At 42.9% G+C, this 23378-nt stretch overlaps 2 protein-coding genes across 9 annotated transcripts in view; both read right to left on the bottom strand.

Annotated features, from left to right (window-relative positions):
• Window positions 1-624: 624 nt before the first annotated feature.
• On the bottom strand, window positions 625-12350 carry poglut2 (protein O-glucosyltransferase 2). The gene is made up of 10 exons (XM_072685282.1): window positions 11948-12350; window positions 10201-10406; window positions 9670-9875; window positions 9325-9402; window positions 8815-8987; window positions 8022-8259; window positions 7073-7282; window positions 6482-6571; window positions 2031-2135; window positions 625-814 (listed from the first exon to the last, which is right to left on the bottom strand). Exons 1-10 carry the CDS (start codon window positions 12133-12135, stop codon window positions 797-799), a joined length of 1512 nt encoding a protein of 503 aa, XP_072541383.1. The 5' UTR covers window positions 12136-12350; the 3' UTR covers window positions 625-796.
• Window positions 12351-14478: 2128 nt separating this feature from the next.
• Window positions 14479-23378, bottom strand: part of stxbp5l (syntaxin binding protein 5L) — a 141824-nt gene continuing 132924 nt past the window's right edge. For all 8 annotated transcript variants that reach the window (XM_072686629.1, XM_072686632.1, XM_072686630.1 and 5 more), the window contains 5 exons: window positions 22735-23098; window positions 21480-21645; window positions 19187-19298; window positions 18754-18974; window positions 14479-17964 (listed from right to left, as the gene is read on the bottom strand). In XM_072686629.1, the coding sequence (XP_072542730.1) occupies window positions 17923-17964; window positions 18754-18974; window positions 19187-19298; window positions 21480-21645; window positions 22735-23098 (905 nt within the window). In that variant the 3' untranslated portion in view covers window positions 14479-17922. The remainder of the gene's footprint in view (window positions 17965-18753; window positions 18975-19186; window positions 19299-21479; window positions 21646-22734; window positions 23099-23378) is intronic.

Genomic DNA, 23378 nt, shown 5'->3' with positions numbered 1-23378 from the left:
TGAAGTAGGTCATGATCTAATGGGTCCATTTAACTCAAATTTAGGTCATCCTCTTTGTTTCTACTGACTTTTAAACTGACCTTTAAACTGGTCAGGCTGGTTGACCAGCTTAAAGTTGAATGATTTAGCTGGTCCATGAGCCTGACCAACCTGACCAACCTGGTTGAACACTGCAAGACAGTGATGGTGACCTGCATTACCAGCATGACCATGCTGGTCAACCCTATTGTGACTATTATGGTTGACCAGTCACACCCAGTACAACCAGCTTGGTCAGGTTGGTCATGCTCATAGACCAGCTAAGCCATCAACATCATTGGCCAGACGGGTATAAAGGAGTGCTAAGCCCCCCCCGCTCGCCCCCAGGATTTAACCACTCACTTCATCAAGGCTTTAGATGGATCAGGTGTTCTACACTGAGGAGTACTGTGTCCATAGAAATGGACCGGACACTTTGAGAGCTCCTCACACAAAGCCCCACTTTAAGTTGTTTCTGGATGACAGAGTTTATGAAATGTCATAAAACTGAGTGTACCCGTCCCCATCTTCTCCTGGACCCACCATCCAACAGACTATGGTCCACTTCTGCTTCTCCAGAGAGAATAAAACACTGGATTCCATCACTTTACAATGTAATACATTTAATGTCAAGATTAAAAAAGCTCACATTTTATAAATAAACACAAAAAGAAAGATTCAGTCATGAAAAAAACACAAGGTGCTTGTCGTGACCGGTAAGATGTGCGCTTGGGAATGTTTCAGAAGGCAGTTGTTTCACGACCCCACGAGTGGACCCTCAGAGCTCATCTCGGACCTTAACAAAACAAAAAAAACAACAAATTAAAAAAATGTGTCTACCTGTAATTAACTCTATATAACATTAGAATAAACCCAAATAAACAAAGTCAGTGGTCAGTGAGAGTGTCTACCTGTAATTACCTCTATATGACATTAGAATAAACCCAAATAAACAAAGTCAGTGGTCAGTGAGAGTGTCTACCTGTAAAAAGCTATGTAACATTAGACAAAACCCAAATACACAAAGTCAGTGGTCAGAATGTGATGATGGTCAGTAAAGTTATTGAGATGTTGGTTAGAAAAAATAAAAAATGTCAATGTCAAATTCAACTGCGTTTTTCACTCCTGACTGAACTGTGGGCTTATAAAGAGTCACAGGTTTGTTAAACAATGGGCTGTAAAGAGAGGCACTGCGTTTGTACAGCTGGATCAAAAGCAAATCGGACTGATCTGAAAGTCATAACTACATAAAAAAAAAGGACATCGTAAAATGATCGCAGACGTACAGACGGTTTATGTGCGCGAATAAAATAATCAGATTCTTAATGAAGGCTGTTTAGAAGTGGACGGTGAGAGCACTACGTGGTGACACATGGTCGCTTCCTTTGCTTTTGCCGAGCGGACATTAATTCTCAAAACTGAGCAAGAGGATCTGCCAAAGTTCATGCCCTCTTCGGAGTAACTGTACAGCGAGACACTGTACATCCAGTTTCCTAATGTACACCATGATGTTACACAAACAGGGAAGCAACAATAATATGAAATCATAAGCAGATTAATAATTCCTGGAATTAATATGTTGAAATTTAGGCTGATATTGATACATCACTGAAAGTGTCTACCTGTAATTAACTCTATATAACATTAGAATAACCCAAATAAACAAAGTCCGTGGTCAGTAAGAGTGTCTACCTGTAATTAACTCTATATAACATTAGAATAACCCAAATAAACAAAGTCCGTGGTCAGTAAGAGTGTCTACCTGTAATTAACTCTATATAACATTAGAATAAACATGTAGTCAGTGGTCAGAATGTAATGGTCAGTAAAGTTATTGAGATGTTGGTTAGAAGAGCACAGGTTTGGATGTGTTCGGCTGCACCAGCAGCTCCTGAGGGATTGGGTAGATAACCCAGTTGTTGGAGAAGAACTGGGAACACTGGCCTTCTTCCAGGAGAGCGCTGGGAAAGGTTGGGCTAACACACTTGCTTTTGCAGCAGCGTCACACACACCTCGTTTCTGTGGCAGTAGCACGGGAAAAGATCATCCTTGGGCTGCTCCACCAGCTCCATGCCTTCACGGACTTTAGGCTCAGTTACCTGCAGCTTCGCGTACTCCTACAGGACACATACACACACATACACACACACACACAATCAGAAGGTACAGACTAAAAAACCTTGAGGCAAATCTTCTGTGTACACAAGAGATCAGATTTTCTGATCTACATCAGCGTCTGAAAGTCTGAGCCCACAGGAGGATCTGAATTAGTTTTTTTTGTTTTGTTTTTAAACCTGAAAATTTACATTTAAGAAAACTGGAACTTTGACCATGGTCAGATGTGTGTCAGAGTCTGATCTCTTCCACTGAAGCTGGTGTTCTGAGAACTCCGGAGGATCCGATCTGCTCATCAGAGGCTTAATCAGGCCTAATTCTGCCATCTTGGCTCTACGTTTACAGCAATTAGGAATTCCTAATTTCTTTTTTAGGTGGAGATCATCATCGGATCATCAGACCAGCAGAAGATGCTGGATGGGATATCCAATCCAATCCGATCTGATCCTGAAACAGCACACACTCGTACTGGGGGTTAGGAGAATGTCTGAGTAGCCTCAGCCTGATGCTCGTCTTCAGTGAGGAGCTTCGGCTCATTTTGATGTGCAGCAGGTTTGAAAAGAAGAAATATCCAATCAGTTCTGTCTGATACTCAAGATCTGAACACGGGTTTAGTCACAGACTAAGTGGAATGGTACCACCTCTAATTGTGGGGCACTTTACAGAGCTCTGCTGAGGTTTCCATTATAAAATGAACATGCACCAGAGTTTAAAACCCAATACTAGTCTCTCGCCGAGTCTCTGGCAGTATCGTATAATTTACTGCTACATGTAGGTTTGGTGTTGTAAAATGAAGAGGCTGACTCATCACTCTACGCCATGTAGTACATGCAGTACTGTGCGAAACGTCTGAGAACACGATCTCTGGGCAATTAGTGCAGGTTCATTTGTTAAGAATTAATAATAGAATAAACACAAACAAGCTAATTAATATTTCCTATCCAACACCTGGTTTCTCTCATCAGTCCCTCCTTACAGATCAGGACCTGCTGGTGGAGCTGTCTAGAGTTCACAGAGAAGATCAGCCCCCAAACACATACGGACCACTGACTGTTTATTTGGGTTTATTCTAATGTTATATAGAGTTAATTACATGTAGACACTCACTGACCACTGACTTTATGTTTATTTGGGTTTATTCTAATGTTATATAGAGTTAATTACAAGTAGACACTCTCACTGACCACTGACTATGTTTATTTGGGTTTATTCTAATGTTATGTAGAGTTAATTACATGTAGACACTCACTGACCACTGATTATGTTTATTTGGGTTTATTCTAATGTTATATAGAGTTAATTACATGTAGACACTCACTGACCACTGACTTTATGTTTATTTGGGTTTATTCTAATGTTATATAGAGTTGATTACAGGTAGACACTCTCACTGACCACTGACTTTATGTTTATTTGGGTTTATTCTAATGTTATATAGAGTTAATTACAAGTAGACACTCACTGACCACTGACTATGTTTATTTGGGTTTATTCTAATGTTATATAGAGTTAATTACATGTAGACACTCACTGACCACTGACTTTATGTTTATTTGGGTTTATTCTAATGTTATATAGAGTTAATTACAGGTAGACACTCTCACTGACCACTGACTATGTTTATTTGGGTTTATTCTAATGTTATATAGAGTTAATTACATGTAGACACTCACTGACCACTGACTATGTTTATTTGGGTTTATTCTAATGTTATATAGAGTTAATTACAGGTAGACACTCACTGACTACTGACTATGTTTATTTGGGTTTATTCTAATGTTATATAGAGTTAATTACATGTAGACACTCACTGACCACTGACTATGTTTATTTGGGTTTATTCTAATGTTATATAGAGTTAATTACAGGTAGACACTCACTGACTACTGACTATGTTTATTTGGGTTTATTCTAATGTTATATAGAGTTAATTACAGGTAGATACTCACTGACCACTGACTATGTTTATTTGGGTTTATTCTAATGTTATATAAAGTTAATTACAGGTAGACACTCTCACTGACCACTGACTTTATGTTTATGTGGGTTTATTCTAATGTTATATAGAGTTAATTACAGGTAGACACACTCACTGATCACTGACTATGTTTATTTGGGTTTATTCTAATGTTATATAGAGTTAATTACAGGTAGACACTCTCACTGCTGAGATTCACAACTCTAAACCATTTTCTCGACTTCTGTGCGGTACTGCAGTCCCTCAGTCTCACACTCCTTTCATTTGTCAGACTAATTGGAGGGATCGGCCCTCTCAGCGCTGCCCACACTGGACCTGTGCGCAGGATTCTTGACAGAGTCATATAAACTTCAAGTAGCTAAAGCCCTCCTGACCTCCGCGCCTCAAACGTACACAGTGTTTTATAACTGGAAAGTGCTTTGAGGCCGGGACGGGAGTTTAAAGATTAATGTTTGCTGTTTTGTGGTTATGGACCATCATAAAGCACTCCTGAACAGAACAGCCTTAAGGCCATGCTGTGTGAGGAAGAGGAGGAGGAGAAGGAGGAGGAGGAGGAGAGAGCGGGGTTGAATTTTTATAGAAACCTGGATCAACCAGAATGCAGTTTATTTGGGGTGGGGAGGCCGTATGGGTTAATGAAGCATTATACATTATACACACATCTTTATCCAGTCTTATGCAAAAGTTTGGGCACCCCTGTTCAAATGGCACAGTGAATGTACATACGTTAATAAACCATTAATTTACAGTAAGCAAACTTAAATAGAACATTTTTCTGCACATTTTACACAGAATTTATATTTATATTTCTATTTGAATTTAACAGATTAGAAAATAATATATAGAATTAAATAGAGTTAATTACAGGTAGACGCTCTCTCTGACTATTGTATTCGTTTATTAGGAATTATTCTAATGTTATATATTTGATTACAGGTAGACACTCACTAATATTCAAATGTACCATTATTTTTTTCACACACACCACATTATTTTCTTTCAAGTAAGTGTTTTAAAATGTGCAGAATTATTACTTACAACACAACTATACATGTAATTACACCATGTGGGTGTCCAAACTTCTGAATAAGATTATTATTAACGGTGCTGCTGGGTTTATTACACCACAATCTGCCAATCAAACACCTCCAGTCGGTGTTGGCCATGTGGTCAGAAACTGACCTCAAATGCAGGACCTAAAGCAGGGGTGGCCAGCTCCGGTCCCAGAGGGCCAGACTCCTGCACAATTTTGTGCTTCTCCTGCTCACCTGACTCGACTCACCTGTTGGCAGGTGGCAGGTTTGGTCGGTCCGTCAGAGCAGAGAAACCAGCATACCGTGCTGGTCTCCGGCCCCCCGGCTGCCTACCCCTGGCCTAACTGCATCAACAGATGGGCTACAGTCTCTGAGGGAGGGGTTTCTAATAAAGTGGCCAGTAAGCATAAAGAGCATAAGCGTAAACAGCCCAGCAAGGGGGCTGTCCCTGACACACAGTACCAGATCAGTGCCACAGAAGTACAACTACCGGTGGTCTTCCTAAAGATGGCAGACGCATACGTGTGAGGAAGCGTCTATGTTAAGGTCTAGAGAACCTCTGTGTAATGGATGTGCTCTATACCGTTTTAATGGTTCAGATAAGGCAACAATGATGTGGCTAAATAGCACTGTGAAAGTGTGTGTGTGTGTGTGGTCATGACATGACCTTGCGTTAATTAACCCGTGTCTACTCTGTCCTTGGGTTTGTTCACATAAAATTGATGGGTGGAGATGGGAGATTAGATATGGTTAGATACACACACTGATAAGCAGAGTGAGCTGAAAAGGCTTCTGAAGACAGAAGTGATCGCGGCTGGACTGCAGCATGTCCGAAAGAACTGCAGGGGTCACCTCTTTTATCCACCTTTAGGATGGATTTTAAAGCTCTTCTGCAGGAGTTTAAGGCTCTGAAAGGCCAAGCAGCTGCGCACCTCGCTGACTGACCGACTGTCTGTTTTTTTACTCACTTTTAGGAAATAAAAAATAAATAAATAAAATTAAAAAATAAAATAATAATAATAATAATAATATTAAAAATATATATATAAATATATATATATATATATATATGTTTAAAAAAACATTAAAACAATTTTGTTTTAATTATTTATTTATTTTTATATGTATTCATTTATATAATATATAAATATATGTAGTTTCATATTTAAATTTTTCATATTAATATATGTAATGTATTACATATTAGCACTATTTTCATTTTCTAAACACTATTATTAAGTGTGATTTGTTTATTTATTTATTTTTTCACTATTTCACTGTAAAAGCTCTGGTAAACAACCAAACATGCCTAGGAAAACACATCAAGGGTAGCTACCTGGAAGAGTCTGAAGTAGTAACAGAATATCTTGTCACCCATCAGCTGTGTCCGTGCAAACTGCTGACCGGCCTGTGCAATTTGTTTAGCCTGTAAGAGAATGAAAGAAAAAAAGCATTTTTTGAGAGATTAATTTTTTTTATTAAAAAACATAAAATTATATAATAATAATACTAATATAACTAAAATACCAGCATATATAAATGTGGTGTTTTCCTTTATTTACTCCAGCAAAACAGTAAACGGGGTGTAATGCGATGTGAAGGACGTATTAATGCATTACCTGTGTGCTTCTATCTAGGAATTTAATGCTGGAGCATCATAAATGAATATTTCAACCTCTCGTAAAGTCTTAAACTTAGGCAGAACTCAATTTACTACTACCGAACCGTTCCTGTAAAGCGTAATTATGTAATGAATTTTTAACAGCCCTGAAAAGTGCTTTAATTTTAGTCCCTCATAAAGATAACTAGATATCTTCTAGACTATGACCACTCTCAGAATTCGCTTTTTTATTTTTTTGGGATGATCTTTGGACTATGCGGTCTTATGGACAGAAATAAATGTATGTGTACACTGTGCACACTGTACCTCTTCATCATGGTCTTTGGCCCACTGGATCTTCTCCAGCAAGTCACTGAGGTCTGCTTTGAAGGGGATGTAGTGGACCCAGGGCTGGAGCTCGCTGTAGAAATGCTCGTAGTAGACAGAGTCCTGCTTCAGCACCACACTGTCCCCGGCCAGCAGGTAGGGTAGCCGATACGCCGCAACGGTGCCGTCCACATTTATCTGGTACTTATACTGACAAACCACGAACAACAAGAAGTTAGAGCAGCGGTCCATCAGTCAATACACCCATCTAGCCATCCACACTCTCTCACACTCTCTCACACACACACACACACACACACACACACACACACACACACACACACACACACACACACACACACACACACTTGTTCATTAATCCATCCATCTGATCATCAGCCGTCCATCACCGCCATTTACCTACGTATAGTTGCCCACCGTTACCATCCATCCACATACCACGTCAATCAATCCAACCTCCACAACATGTCCAAATGTTTGTGGACACCCCCCTCTAATAAATGCATTCAGCTACTTTAAGCTGACACCCACAGCTTGTCTAGTCCCTGTAAATAAGTACTGCCAATAGAATAGGACTCTCTGGAATGATGTTGCGCCATCCAATACTTCATCTTGACTTCACTAATGCTCTTGCTGCTGAATGCAATCAAATCCTCACAGCAATGCTCTGCTCCAAAATCTAGTAGAAAGCCTTCTTCCCTGGAGAGTAGAGACAGTTACATCAAGAAAAGCAGGATAAACTATTTTTAATGCCCTTGGTTTCAGAAACAGAATTTCAGAATGAATGAGCAGGTGTCCCAATACTTTTGTCCTTTTAGTGCATCAATCCAACATATCCATCCATAGACCTAACCCAGGCAATCTAGCTATACACATTTGTATCCAGCCATCCAGTCACCCAGCCAGCCATCTGATCCACCCCCCTCACCTTGAAGAAGTCAAAGAAGGACACGTGCTTGACGATTGGCCCGTAGAGGCTCTCGTCATGTTTGAAGAAGAAGAAGTTGGTGAAGGCAGCATCCAGCAGGGTGGGGTTGGCCCTTGACAGTTTCACCATCTCCAGGCGCTCTCTTCTGCTGTCCCGGCCCCTCCAGAAGCCCGTCCGGTTTTTCTCAGCCCACGGAGGACCGGTGTTCCCTTGTACAGACATCATGTCCAAACTCACTCTGTAAGAACACAGAGGGAGAAAATGCAGAGCGATTAAAAAAAGCAAGCTAAGCAGTTGCTGTGGTATCTCAGTCCGTTGCTATACTACACAGCCATTGCTGTGCTGTTGCTAAGAAATTGTATGTTATTCCAGGTGGTTGCTAGGCAGTAGTTATATTGTTCTAAGTGGTCATTATGATGTTGCAAAAAACGGCTAATATTTATATCCCAAGTGGTTACTAGGCAGTAGCTCTGCTGTTCTAGGTGGTCACTATGATGTTGCAAAATGACTGATCTGGTCTCCCAGGTGGTTGCTATTTGGTTGCCAGACAACTTCAATGCTGCTCCAAGTGGTTGCTGTGCTGTTGTTAAGCAGTTGCTATTGTTGCAGATGGCTGCCAGAAGGTTGTGAAGATGGTGTTCTGAAGGCTGTTGAGGTGCTACTAACCATGTATGACGGTTGCCAGGGTGTGGCAATGTGGTTGTTATGCCATTCAGAGTGATCCCCCCCCCCCGGTCATGAATACAGGACAGTGCATTATGGGATCACCTGTGTGCTTACATGAACTCCATACCTGCCCATAGTCTCCAGTACAGACTCGGTGAGGTCATAGGTCGGCATAACGATGTCTCGCGTGTCGTTGGACCCACACCAGGAGAAGATGGGGTGGAGCTTCTCAGCCGTCCGGCTCTTCTCCAGGGGCCAATCCCCTAAGTTCACAAAGAACTCAACATCTGGAAGCCTAACCTGATCACATGGAGAGACAAAAACAGGGAGGTTCTTCATTCTTCACGGATTTATTAGCCAATGCTAGAGAACCAGGACACCTCAAAGAACCTCAGATCTGCAGGCTCTTGATCTCGCTAGCACTTCATCATTTATGATCACTACGGTGTGATCCAGCCGTGCTGTAGATCAGAGTAATCCTCCATCTCAGTTCATTGTTCATTGTGTGGCGCTGCCCCCTGCTGACCGGACCGGATAAGGCATGTGGAATAGTCTTTCAGCACAGATGAGACACCAGAAGACACACTGAGGATTGACAACAGGACAACAGGTCATGTCTGTGTCTCTCGTTACTCACTTTGCGTGCGAGAGAGAGAAGGAAGGCATCCATGAAGATCCTGAAGCCCACGTGCTCTCCATGTGTTTTGATGTAGACCTGCGCACACACACACACACACACAGACACACACGACCACACAAACCCATAAGAATGCTACAACAAGGACCATGTGTGTGTGTTGGCAGGGGGGTTGTTTAATGGTTCTTAAAGGGTTCTTCAGTAAGACACTGGTTCTTCTACAGAACCTACAGAACTAGTTCTTCACCTGGTTAAAGGGTTGTTGTTTTTTTTTGGCATTGGTGGAACCCCTTTTGCAGACCACCAAAACAAGTAAAAGAAGAAAGAACACCCTGGTTTGTCTACCTGGTTGTTCTTGATGGTGTAGTGACACAGGCTCTGTCTATGCCCAAAACGCTGAGGGACCTCAAGGGCGTTGCGGTCTGGGTCCACTCTGGGGAAGACGGACAGGTCACGCTGGATCTGAGGGAAGGAAGAGGGGCAATGCATGTGCTTCTCCCATAATGCTCCACTGGACTCGGGACAGTCGCACGACTCATGGTACACTGGACCTGGGAAATAGGGAAGGAGCAAGAGAGTCCATCAGTACACATTTTAGAAAGCTTAAAGGCTGCTACTGTAGTCAGCAAGGGTCAATATCATGGAAAATTCCTTTTTTATAATTTCTGAAAAATGCAGATTCTCATTTCTATTAAAAATGTCCTTTTATTTCATTAATATTCGCCACCTTTAAAACAGGCCAATCAGAACAAAGCTCAATTACATACCCCACCCTCAGAGGCATGGTAACAAAACAACAGCCTGTTTAGTTGAAACTGACCCACAGAAGATAGGAAACTGTTGTCATGACAGACCCCTTTAAAAGATGACTCTCACCTTTGAGGAAGTACGGCGACTTGGCCACGTGTTGGTCCTTCAGCAGGACCTGGATGTTCAGGTCACTGTAGCTGGCGTACATCCGATAGCGCACCAGGAAGGACCCATCCCGGCGGTCTAAAACCTGCACCCAGATCCTGGAGAAGGGTTCAGACAGGGAAGTGATCTTCACCTCAAACGTGTTCTCTCCTGGCGAGGACGTAAAGCTGAGGACCGCAGAGAAAGGTCAAGCGTTATGATGACAGATTTGGAGAGATCACAGATTTCTAAAGCGGTTCTGCCAAGATCTTTCTGAAAGCACATCATCAACAAGCCTAACCTGAGGTGAGTCCGAGTGCATCTGCCAGAACAACTCCAGAACATAAACGGCACAGTATACAGTTAGCTAGCTGAGGAGACTGCAGTAGGTTGTGGTGTGGTTAGCTTTTAGCCTGGCACCTGCTCACTTCACCAGCTCTCCCGTGGCTTTCCCTGGCCATTGCATTAGCGTTTAGCCCTTTTAAGCTTGATTTCACTTTCCTGGACTTCTTGGGCTGGATTTACGTACCTTTTTGGGTCCGACGAACAGCAGTGTTTGAGCTTCACGGTTTGTCACTTTCATAAACTCGTATCTCTCACTATACAACTATGTCTGACCTGCATCCACCTTGTTTTGGATTTTTTCTCCCTGCAAAAAGGTTCCAGTTCTAGTTCATGCACTGCTCTTTTGAGGTCTATCCACAAATACATAAATATTTTTTTATAATGTTTAGGTCAAGGGACTTAAAAACTTCTCTAATCTTCTTGAGGTAGTCCAAAATTGATTTTGATGTATGTTTAGGATCATTACCCTTCTGTAGGAGCCCTTCTGCACCAGTGAAATGCTCCTTGTGCCACTGGCTGCAACACAGCCCAATGCATGCTTGCTCAACAGTTGGCCAGGTGTTCTTTACATAAAATCTAGCCCCCTTTTTTATCTTCCAAACATACTTTTGCTCTTTCTGAGCAAAAAGATTCATTTGAGCAGCATCAGTCGGTGCAGGACGCCAACATGCATTAGGCGTCACACTTATACATTTGATTATATGTTAAATGAATTCTGATTTTTTTTAAATAAAATTCTAAAGACAAAATGTTTATCCTTATTATTATTCTGAATTATTTGTAATCGTTATTTATACATATATATTAGAGATATATTAAAAGCTACAACATTTGTGTAAATAAAATAAAATAAAATAAAATAAAATAAAACATTAACATGTTTTTTAAAGGGTAAAATTACTACAGCTGTTAAGAAATATAAATAAAATAAAAAAAAAATAATTAATTAAATACTGCCTATTAAAACTCCCCTGACCACAGAGCTGCCTCCGCAATTGACAAACTATTACGCTGATTTTGGTCAAAATTATACAAAAGCTGGCATTTTAGTGTTTTTATGTGCTGATTATTCATAAGTACGTTTATTTTATTTAAGTTTAAACTGTAAAAGTTCGGGCAAAAATGGTCCCTGCTAACTGTTAGCCACGTTAGCTCTGTAGCTACTCTGCGGTTGGAATTGTCCGTTCCACCTTAAATGGTGCAGCAGTTACATTCTGGCGCCTCAGGCGCCAGAATGTAACTGCTGCACCATTTAAGGTGGAACGGACAATTCCAAAAACAAAGCCAACTTCGCCCCTTTTTTCGGGCTGAACCTACCCTTCTACCCCACAACAGCAGTCTGCAGCAACCTTTAGGCCTGAGCTAACGAGCTAATACCACTTACTTCCCCCCGGATTTGTCCACAGCCTGTATGAAGAAGTACCGGGCAGGGAGCACCGCGTCCGCTTCCAGTCCGAGGCCCCACACCAAACTTTTAGCCGCGCTAGGCGCAGGGCTCCCGGCGTCCACTCCAGCTGAGGATGGGAGCCAGAGGAGCAGCGTGAAAAGCCCTGCGAGCTGTCTCTGCAACATTGCTGTGCGCTCAAATGGACGTTGGAGTGGCTCCTCGGCAAAAACTAAGCCTGTCAAGCCCCGTGATTTGTAATCATAAGGCACCCCATCTACAGTTCCCCATCATTAGCCTAAAAAAGCAGGGATCCGCACTGGCCGGCCTGCTGAGTTCTGTCCCCACCTGTATTCCGTCAAATCCCGCCCCCACTTCATTTTGAGGGGGTCACTGTTACAGAAAATCCCTATATATGGTGGTTTTGGGGCTATTTTATGTGCTGTAAGGGGTAAATTTATAAGGTTGTGATGTCATTGTGGAGGCGGTGCCATGCCCATATAAGGAGATCCATAGCTGAGCTGGTTTTCTCTATGAGAGTAATGTGGTGATATCCAATAGGACCGTCCCAATTGCGCACTAATTAGCATAGGTGTCAAAAGTATTGAGTGGAGATACTAGGGTTTGAAAGACTTCTATAGAAGTTGAAGTATCAAGTAAAGGTGTAAAAGTAATGGTTACAAGTAGAAAAGTAAAAGTAATGGAAGGCCGAAAGCTTAGGCCGCACCACAGGGGCCTATAGTGCACTACCCTCCCCCCCTCCCCAAAACCCCATTTCTCTAAAAGTCATAATGAGGATACTGTTCTATATTAATATTAATATGTGATATTCTAATGTTCTATTAAAATGTTGATGTTAAAATGTTGGGCTGCACTAGGCTCCTGTTTCAGCTGCAGATCTGCCCATTGAAAATGAAGCATTTCAGTAATATCAGCTCTATTAAAGGAGCGTCTCTGTGCTCTACTGAGCATCAACATGAGCTTCATGGAGGAAAATATGAGGAGTCGTTGTCTAGAAGTTCTGTAAAGCTGCAGAAAGTCAGACTTCAGAGGCGTGTGATCAATAAGCTTTATTGGAGTGTAAATGTGGGGCTCAGTCGGGACGTTTCACTGCAGCTCTCTTGAGTCTCTGCCACGGACACAGTCTTCATACTAGACTACAGACACAGTCTGCTGTGAGCTCGCTGGAGAGGGACGGGACGTGTGCAGGTGTGATGGATCTCTTATTAACCAACAGGGAGTCAGAATGGTGTCTGTTTATACTTCTCATCCAATCACGATTTATCTGGATGTTTTTTTTTTCTTTCGGAATGAAAACAAACGAGTAACAAGGCTGTTTTAAAATGTAAGGAATAGAAAGTTCAGATAATTGAGTGAAAAAGTAGAAGTTAAAAGTCTGAAAAAGAAATAATTACTCCAGTAAAGTTTAGAAAACCAACATTTCTACTTAAGTAAGATAACGAAGTATTTGTACTTCGTTACTTGACACCTTAACACTCACTAACACCTAGTGTCGGAGTATGCAGTGTCCTATTCGGCAACATGTAGAAAAGCCCCCAGCCATAAACGACCAGAGGTGAACGGTCTCAATGCAGGCGTAAACATACAGTAAGTCCTATTGGCCGGTCCTTCAGGAGCTGACCTGAAGGTCGTACGCATTAGATTAACCACAAAATTAGCCACAGACAGTGGAACCAACCAATGTTTTGATTCACAGTGGGTGGAACCAGGTTTTCTGAGAATGACACATCATTTCGAGGCCTTCTAGAGGTTCTAGATACGGTGTTGCCAGGTATCTTTGCTATTACAACTGCTACAAACCAGCTAATATATGTGTTAGCAGATATGTTAAAGTGCTCAGATATTAATCTAGAACAGCCCCAAGAAATGATCACGTCGCTGCTGTCCGATTGAAAAAACCTTGTATCTCCATTTTCATTCCTTTTTAGTTTTCGCCATGGTTTGAACCCTGTGCGCTGTGTTAATCATTTCGGATAACCAATAGAAATGCTCCAAATGGCTTCGAATAAACTCTAATTTACATTGACTTCCATTCAGAGGTAAGGATGTTTTGCTGTTTTCTTAATTTTGCAGATGAGTATCGCCGTTAGCTTATCGCTAACACACTAATAGATTCCTTAGGGGCGCTAGCAGAAATTAGCACATTAGCGGCTTAGCGTTAATGGCTAATACAGTAACGTTTTTCGGTTCTACAGAGAAAACGACATTACAAAGGGTAAGGTCGGGTAATGCCATATCCGAATTGGGACAGGTCGGCCTACCGATCTGCTTTATGGATGGATGTGGACGGATTATCTTCAGTCCCCTGTGCGGTTTATTCTGATTAATAAAGCTGTAATAAAACATCATCAATCAAATTCAGTGCTGAGGAAAATAAAATGTTGATTACTGATCATCATTGTGCAAAAATAGATTCGCTAAAGTAATAAATAATAATAATAACCCCGGAAACATCCGGCTGGGAGTAAATGAATGTACAGACGGAAACAAATCAGTCTCAGTGTCGCGTGTACATCAATCAATGTTTATTTCAATTTGATTAGCATCAACATATGTTTAATGATTTTTTTTTGTTTTTACTTCCAGTAATCTCTATAACACTACTGTAATATCGATAAGAACAAAAGGTGGTAGTATCCATTTAAACAAGACCGACGTTGCTGCCTTCTCTGAAGAGTCCAGCGGCTCAGTGTTTGAGGGAACGGGGGGAGGTTAAAGGTGGGTGGACTACAGAACTCTATCCAGGATGTTAGACAGGGTACCATCTTTCAACAGGTGCAACATTTACAGAGGAATATCCAAATCACATTAGTCAGTAATTTCATTTATAGGCTATGACATTTCTTCCCACACTCTCCGCAGGTTCAACTGTACATTTTAGTATAAAAGCTCAGAACATAGAAACAAAACACCCTGTAATATGTTGTTTTTCTTTTTCTGCTGCTGAAATAAACATGATGACGTGAAGAAATCCAGGAACTGGATAACGGACGCTTGCACATTCTCTTGGCCTCGAAAAAACGACTAGCCTAGCCTTGGCGCTAAGCTTGTTTGAATATCGCGGCTGTTTACTCTGTAACACCTATCAGATCTGTGGTGTTCGGAGCTGTTTTCTACTACGACACGGAAACGAAGCGAACCCTGGAAAAAAATAATAAAAAAAACGAGACCCAAGGCCGACCTCAGGCCGCATGGCGATACTTTTTGTGAAAGTAAAAAAAAATGCTAACGTCTCAATACTGTGTTTTATGCAGGAAACCTCTGGAAATGCTTCATACCGTCAAGCCACATTACAAGGACTGTTGACTGGATCTGAGAAGAAGACTGTGTTCATTTGAGGTTGGTAATTTTTCATTTTGTCAGTTTCCTGAGCCACAAAAACAAACCAACCAAGCTAGCTAACGTTTCTGTACCCAGCTAGCACACACAGTCCAACTGCTAATGCTAACAGCTGTGTGAACGTATGGACGCGACTGTTTTTCTCGACCTGTGAGGCTAAATTATCCATTTTCTCCTCACTTTTTACCTCACGTTTGAGTTGAATCATGTGAATCACACTGTATAGTGACTAGCATGTTAGCTAGCTTGTGGCTCTTGCTTGTGGTATTTGCTTGAGGCTAGCCAACTTGTTAGCTTGTGGTTTGAGCACTGGTTTGGAGACTGGAACGCTACAGCTGTTGTTTCAAATATTGTTTTTGTCGAATGCTTTATTTTGAGTATCATCAATCGTTACCCTCTCTAACCTGTGGTTAGATATGGAGAAAAAATGGAGATGAAAACATGCACCTCGTAAAGCCACCGTAATTGCTAGCTTCTGTGCCTTGCTGGCATTTTTTAGCGATTGTTAGTCGTGCTGGCTTGTTTTTGGCTAAGCTAACCCTTCAATTTTGCGTGGAAACAGTGTGGAAATGGCACTCTCATTCTGACTGGATTTCGACAGCATATACAATAATGTCTAGGCCCTTTTGTGTGTGTGTATATATATATATATATATATATATATATATATATATATATATATATATATAGATATACAAAAGAAAGTGCAGAAGAAGTGAAGTGAGTGAGCTGTGGTGGGAATTATGGGGATTGTAGTCTTACAGCACAAGCACAACAGATCAAAGGGAGAAAAGAAAAAAAGGCTAAACCAAACGTCATCGATTTCACACTCAACCACTCAAACACTCCAAAAAATACAATTCGGAAACACTTATTTTTTCTCTCGTTCACATGTAGCTAATGCTAAGCGCAAGGCTAATCGGTTCACTCCAAACACTCTGTACGCACACGTACGTTTACGCTAAACGACAACGCTCCAAGGACATGAGTGTTCATGTCGCGCGCCCAGGCTCCGCCTCCTCCCCACGCGCATATCCAATGAACGACCTGAAGACACAAGTGAACAATCATCTGATGTGATGTAAACTTCTAACTCATTCTACGTGCTACTCACAGACTCGTTCAAGCTTCGCGGATTTGGCAGAGGTTTCTCCGTACGACGTCCCTAGTGAGGTACACCGTGACGCACCAGACCTGGCCCAAGGCAGCAGAAAAGTCCAGAAAACGTAACAGCGTAGCCGCATGAGAGAGTTTCTATTGGTCCAAAAGGAAAAGAAACGTTATTTTAACGGACACGAACGACCAGCCTCGTCCCCACCCCCAAAACAGTTAGTAAAGGCTAGTTTTCATCTACAGGTAACAGCTCGAAAATATCAACCACAGACAGCATAAGAAGTTCATCGCTAGTTTACAGGAAAGATAGCTACTTCACCCATCGAGAATATGGCACATGTATTATTAGAACACTGGCTTCATGAATAGAAACACAACCCAAGTAAGAGCACATAGACGTACACTCATGGCACGTATCGCCGGATACAGTTCACGTCTCGCTTATACGTCTAAAACCACGTGTTTGTTTATTTATTTTATTTTTTTATTCGTAGTCGCGTCGTACGTCGTACGTCGTTTCTAGGTGCGGGTGAAGTAACTCGACCGAAGATCGACCGGCTCGGTGGTACAGCTGTTTGTTGAGGGACGTGTTTCGTGTCTGCAGCTGTTTTAGCTTTAGCTTTAGCTTTTTTTGTCGTAAACACTGGGTAACTTTTTTGCGTGGAGTAGCACGTGTTTTTTATTGTTCTTTTACCGCGTTTTTGCGTCTCTTTTCGAGATCAGAATACGAGGGTGTGAATACAAGTACTGGCGTGAAGACAGAGTGGTGCGTTTTAAAGTAATACATTATTACAACAAAATAGTATGGCGTAATTAATTCATAAATAAGTCAATAAATCAATTAAAAAAAGGATATTTTGGCCTTTTAGCAATGCAGGTATACAGCTTGTCTTTTTTATTTATATTTTATCGCTATTTCAAAAAATATAAAGTTTTTTTTTCCTCGTAAGTTTCTGGTATTGGCTTATAGTATTAAATAAAAGTATGTTATTCTTTTTTTCCCCTTTTTGTTTTAAAGTAACATGCTGCTTTTTGAATATGGCAGTTTTATGTTTTATAGGTCATCCATTTTTGTTTCATGCAGTCTCGTTGGTTTCGTAACGCTCAGAGTATCTACACAGCAAGAGCCGATCCACCTCCTGTGGGAAGACCCCCAACCCCTGTACATGAACAAAGATGGTCTAATCCACAGCTTAGGAAAAAGGGGAAGGAGCCCTCCAACCCCTCCCCTCTCCCCAACAACAACAACAACAACAACAACAACAACTCCAACCCTCCAACCCGCTCGCCAACGCTAACGGTACGCGTCCTCGTCGTTTTCTGTCCTCCGTCCGTAGAGCCGGTCCGATTGAGACGTAGTCCTGTACACGTGTCCCAGACAGAGGTGGAGCAGCCTTCAGTCCCTCCATTATCCTCTCTTTCTGAAGGTGAAGGTCCATGTCGCAGAATTAGCGCCCCCTCCTTGTGGCCGGAGGGCGGAATTAGCCTTCGTCCAGAGCTCTCTAAAACTGATACCACTTCTTGTCCTTGCATTTCAGCATCAGCTGTGGGAGAACGTGGGAAGACAAGCGTGAAGGTAAAGGTCAGCTCACTAGGCCACAAATTCAGTGCTGGTTTAGAGTAGGGGTCATCAGGTTCGGTCCTGAGGGATCGGACTCTGGGACGGTTTGGAGTTTTCCCTGCTCGGACACACCCACTAGGCCTCTATCTGGCAATTATCTTGAGCAGGGAAATCACCAAACTGGGATGGACTGGAAATGATGACCCCTGGTATAGAGGCGAGGGCAGCCCAATAGCACTGCAGCACAAAAGATCCTCACAGTTGGATTACACTGGAATGGTGGTGTTATACAGGTGATCACCGACCAGCCATAACATTAAAACCACCTGCCTGATATTGTGTAGGGCCGCCTTGTACTGCCACAAAAGCTCTAAAACCCATTGAGGCATGTACTCCACAAGACCGGAGTACATGGCTAACAATTTTGAGGTGGGCGGGGCCTCCATGAGCATCAAAGAGTCTTGGTAGCCAGTTCACTGGTTGGCCTTTCTTGCAGCATGTTTTGTAGGTCTGTACTGACCACTGCATACCGGGGACACCCCACAAGACCTGCCTCATGTTCTGGAGATGTTCTGATCCACATCACAGTGTGGTTCTGTGGCTCAGATTCTTACAATTGTCCATTTTTCCTGCTTCAGCACCTTCATCACCTTCAAGACCTGATTTTTTTTAATGTTATGGCTAAATGGTGTAAAACGGCTAAATGGGCCGAAGTTACCACAAAGAAATTCTGGTCGGACAATCGGTCCATAGATCTACTCTTCTCTCTCACCTCGTGAGCATGTTTAGAGAAGGTCTCGGCGCTGGACATCATGAGGGCTGTCCTCTCCTCCAGCTCGCCCAGTCTCTGCCCTCTCTCGTCCAGGGCGATGCGGGCCCGAGCCAGTTCACCCACCGCACTGCCGGCAGCCACCCGCATGCCCTCCATGCTGGCCTGGCCTGGGATGTGCTGGGCCAGGCTCCGAGAGGCCTTCCCCGCTGCTGCTTCACCGACTACACACACACACACACACACACACATATATATAAATATATACGACGGAAGCAAGAATATTAATTTTCTCCATGTTCTAGATAACAGAGAGGCTTACAGTGTCAGAAAGCACTGCTGAATATTACCGGATGAATTAACCTCGATGGGCTGGCAGCTGTTCAAGTGGAAGGAATCATTTTTAGCATAATCACTGAATGAAAGGAACACTCACAGAGCTCCTCGCGGTCAAAGGTCTGGGCGTTCCCTCCGAAAAAGCCCTTCAGGAAGCCTCGGTTCTGCGCCTCGGGGGTCTCTGTGGGCGTAAAAAGCTCCCCCAGCATCTCCTGCAGCCGATCAATCAGGGAATCAATCAGTGAATTCATCAGGCAGTCAATCAGGAGCGTTTAGGTGATCAGCCAGCATTACTGGCAGTACACTAGTTCCTCCACATGATGGCAGTGTGGTAGAAGCTTTCATCCTTCATGCCCCCTCTGTTGTTTACGGTTCGGGATTAACACTGTGCCGCGTGCGTTCCGGCTTATTCCATACACAGCATACAGCACCAGCATGTTTCCCCTTGGGTATTTTAGGGCGCTGTCTTTGCGAGGTTATAAAGGCCGAGTCAGCAGCCCCAATTACATGCAGACTCAAGGTAAAGTATACTGCCAATTAGAGATGCACCGATCCGATATTAGGATTGGATATCGGTCCCGATATTTAAAACATTAGCTGTATCGGATAATTAGGCCGATCCATGGAACCGATCCTTTCACTTTAATTGGTTGGTGTGAGACTGCACTAAAGTTTTGCAGGTTTTGGTTGCTGCTTGTATGTCTGACCAAGTTACTTATTTATTCTCAGCTGAATTACGTGAAATATTTAAAAAAAGGTTAATTACTGTTTGTGTGTTTGATAAAGGCAAATCCCGATGCCTGAAATCTCTCCCACATGGTGAGGTGTACGGTTTATTAAGTCAACAATGGTATCGGATTGGTATGGGGTATCGAGCAATATGCAAAGTTTATGTATCGGTATCGGTATCAGAACTAAAAAAGCCGGATCGGTGCATCCCTACTGCCAATCAGGGCTGGTATAAACAGTTGCTTAGGGCCCCTGAGAGACACACCAGTGTGCGGTTGGTTGTGTTGTTGTTTGGGCATGATTTTAAGGGAACGTGGGTGGGGTCTAGAAGGGGGCGTGTTAACTATACAGCTGCTTAACTCATAAAGGTCCTGTGCCAAATGAACTGGACGATAGTAGCTGGCTGTTTTGACATGGGTGGCACAGCCACACACACACACACACGTATGTATATATTCATATAAGATATTTATAATGTTGAATATATCGTTGATAAATGCTTATTCTGGGGCAATGTTACATGTTGGGAATCGGGAACACTTTTATTTACCGCAGAGAAGTGTCCGTAAATTAATGGCCTTGCTTTGGCGTTTGGCCGACTGCATAATGAAGCACCACCTCAGAGGCCTGTAGAGACCTTATCCACTTCATCTTTGGTTTAATACAATCCGTGTCCAGAGACCCAGCTATGAATATCTGCCCTGCAGGTGTGTGTGTGTGTGTGTGTGAGAGAGAGAAGGCTAGTGAGGTGCAGCAGGGCAGGGCTCAGCTCAGCAGAGCTCAAAGCACCCATGACAAGCATGACATTTCACTTCAGTAGACACTGGCACGCACACACACACTCACACACACACACATGCATGCAAAAATGTGCACACCCACATTCAAAGGCATAAACACACACACACACACTTGCAGATCAAATGAGTGATTAAACACACATTCAACTAAAGACTAATTTTGAATAATTTCATCCATCAATAACTTCAAAGCAATGACCAAGCAGTGTGTATCTGCAAGTGTGTGTGTGTGTGTGTGTGTGCCTCATTTTTCTTCTTTATCTGGTGAATCACCACTGGTAATCCTTTATGCCTTTAATCTGTGTCTGGGAAGTGGCCCTGTACATATGCACACACACCAATTAGCCATAACATTAAAACCACCTGCCTAACTATGAATAAAACAGCAAGGCATGGACTCCACAAGACCTCTGAAGGTGTCCTGCTGTGGCGTCTGGCACCAAGACTAACGTCAGCAGCAGATCCTCTAAGAAGTCCTAGAAGTTGTGACGTGGGCGGGGCCTCCATCAGCATCAGTGAGCCTTGGGCGCCCATGACCTTCTTTTCTAGGAACACTTTTGGTAGGTCAGTACTGATCACTGCATACCATAAATACCCTGATGCCTGATGTTCTGGAGATGTTCTGACCCAGTCGTCGTCTAGAACATCAGTTTGGTTCTTGTCAAAGTGTCATCTTCAAGAACTGACTGACAGGAGCCACTGGGCCCAGCTCTCCAGTGCTCTCCACCTCACCTGGCAGTGGGGTTATTATTATGGCTGATCGGTGAGTATATATAGGCTACATAATACAAAGACCCTCCAATGGTGATTCACTCGGACCACAGCAGTGTGTGAACATAGGAGCCGAGCGAGGTTTGCACACACCTGCAGATTATCACACATCTCCTGGCTGTAGGTGATGCGCTGTATCTCTGTGGGAGAGCTCAGGTAGAGGGCCTGCCCTCCGTTAGTGAAACAGAACGTTCTCGCGATGCGCATGTCCGTCAGCGGCAGGTAGTGCACGTCCAGCAGGGGGCGTAAACTGGGCAGGCTGTAACACACGTACACACACACACACACACACATAAACCACAAATGAATAAATATGAATAAATCAACTGAAATCATTCCGTTATGCCAATTACAAACCCCCCCCCTCAAAAATCAAGGTCAGATCAAATGAATGATTAATCAATAGCCTGCTGAACTGAGCGGGCTCCCTGATCGGCACTGCCATCTTATTGATTCCGTCCACGGTTGACAGCAGGATTAGGAGTGTCGGTGTATTATTCTGGGAAGTGGACTTAGGATTCGGAAATTGAATGCTCCAAAAGATTAAAGGGATCAAATTATTGGGACTAAAGTGGGACAGTTTTTTTTGCAGTGTGGAACAAATCTGGAATTTCCGACTATTTGGGATAGTCGCTGCAGAACTCTAATTATAAATATATATAATATATGTTTATTGTTATTATTATTATTATTATTATTATTATGATCTGGTGTCGACCTGAGGAGGACGGGTTCCCCTTTTGAGTCTTGGTTCCTCTCAAGGTCTCTTCCTCTCGACCCGAGGTAGTTTTTCCTTGCCACTGTTGCCACTAGCTATACTATATAAAACTATATAAATAAAATTTAATTTCATTTCATTTAATTAATTAAAAATGACTGATTAATGTGAATGTACGTGTAAATGTTGCACATGTTATACAGTCAAGGATCTGTCAGATGAAGTGTAAAGTTATAATAATTAGTTATCATTAGCATAACGACCCACTGTAGGGCAAAACACACGTGTTTGCCACATTAGCACTAGCGGATAGTGACACTGGGAGCAGATACCTGTGTGTCACTGATGGGCCGGTCATTTAGGACAGAAATCTGGGGTGATTTTACCCCATAAATGCATTATCAGGGGTCCAAGCACCATTTTTTTTCTTCCCAGCAGACCAAACTGTAAGTCATACAGGTATGAAATCATAATATGGACAAAAGTATTGGGACACATGCGCAAAATGACTGAACGGCCTCAACCAGCATGCAGGCTGATGATAAAGAACCCAGCTTAGATGTCCAATAAATAAGCAGCAACACCCGGCAGCCCAAATCAGCAGTGCTCCATAAGTAACGACGGTCGAACCTGAGGATCATGACGTGTCCGTTGGCGCAGAAGCAGGCCAGGCACACGCTGTTGGAGACGGCCACCACGTCGGCCCGCAGCACGAAGGACGACTCTGTGATGTTGTGCACATACAGGCAGGCCTGCGAGGGCATGAGGAACACCTTGGCCTGGCGCTCAGAGCAAACCACTGCCAGGTGGCCGTCCCCGCTGGCCTCCTGCGAGGAGCAGGGCGAGAAGTTGACCAGCTTGCGCCTTCGGGGCCGCTCAGGATCCTCGGGGGCGTTCGCGTCTCGCCACACCTCGTAAGGACTCTGGACCAGACAGCCCGAACAGTCCAGGAAACCGAACCGCAGGACGGAGCCTTTCAACATCAGGACCGTGCCTCGAGAGGAAGGTAGCAAAGAGAGAGAGGGAAGGGTGACTTTGATAAAAAAAAGGAGAGAAATCAAGTGATCTGATTGGCAGTGAGCATTTCGAGCATTAAATGGAGTGTACACTCCAGATCATTAACATCTCAATGACACTAAGAGCCACTCTCCCATGTGACATCAATTAAAGCAATTATTCGAACCCCCTGGTACTGCTCAGTATAAGCACTTCAGCGCTGTCCACATGACCTTGTCTTATAGCCATCATGAGCCAAATATACCTGAAGTGACCTA

Source organism: Salminus brasiliensis, chromosome 8, assembly GCF_030463535.1.
Source record: "Salminus brasiliensis chromosome 8, fSalBra1.hap2, whole genome shotgun sequence".
Lineage (NCBI taxonomy): Eukaryota > Metazoa > Chordata > Actinopteri > Characiformes > Bryconidae > Salminus > Salminus brasiliensis.
Note: the sequence above shows the minus strand (reverse complement) of the source record. Positions and strands in the feature narration are given on the sequence as shown.

Excerpts from the sequence above, each read along its gene's own strand:
- poglut2 (XM_072685282.1), bottom strand. The coding sequence starts at position 12,135 with ATGTTGCAGAGACAGCTCGCAGGGCTTTTCACGCTGCTCCTCTGGCTC. Across the intron at positions 6,572-7,072 it reads CCAAAGACCATGATGAAGAG|GCTAAACAAATTGCACAGGC; the intron begins GTACAGTGTGCA and ends ATTCTCTTACAG. Across the intron at positions 2,136-6,481 it reads ACTACTTCAGACTCTTCCAG|GAGTACGCGAAGCTGCAGGT; the intron begins GTAGCTACCCTT and ends TGTGTCCTGTAG.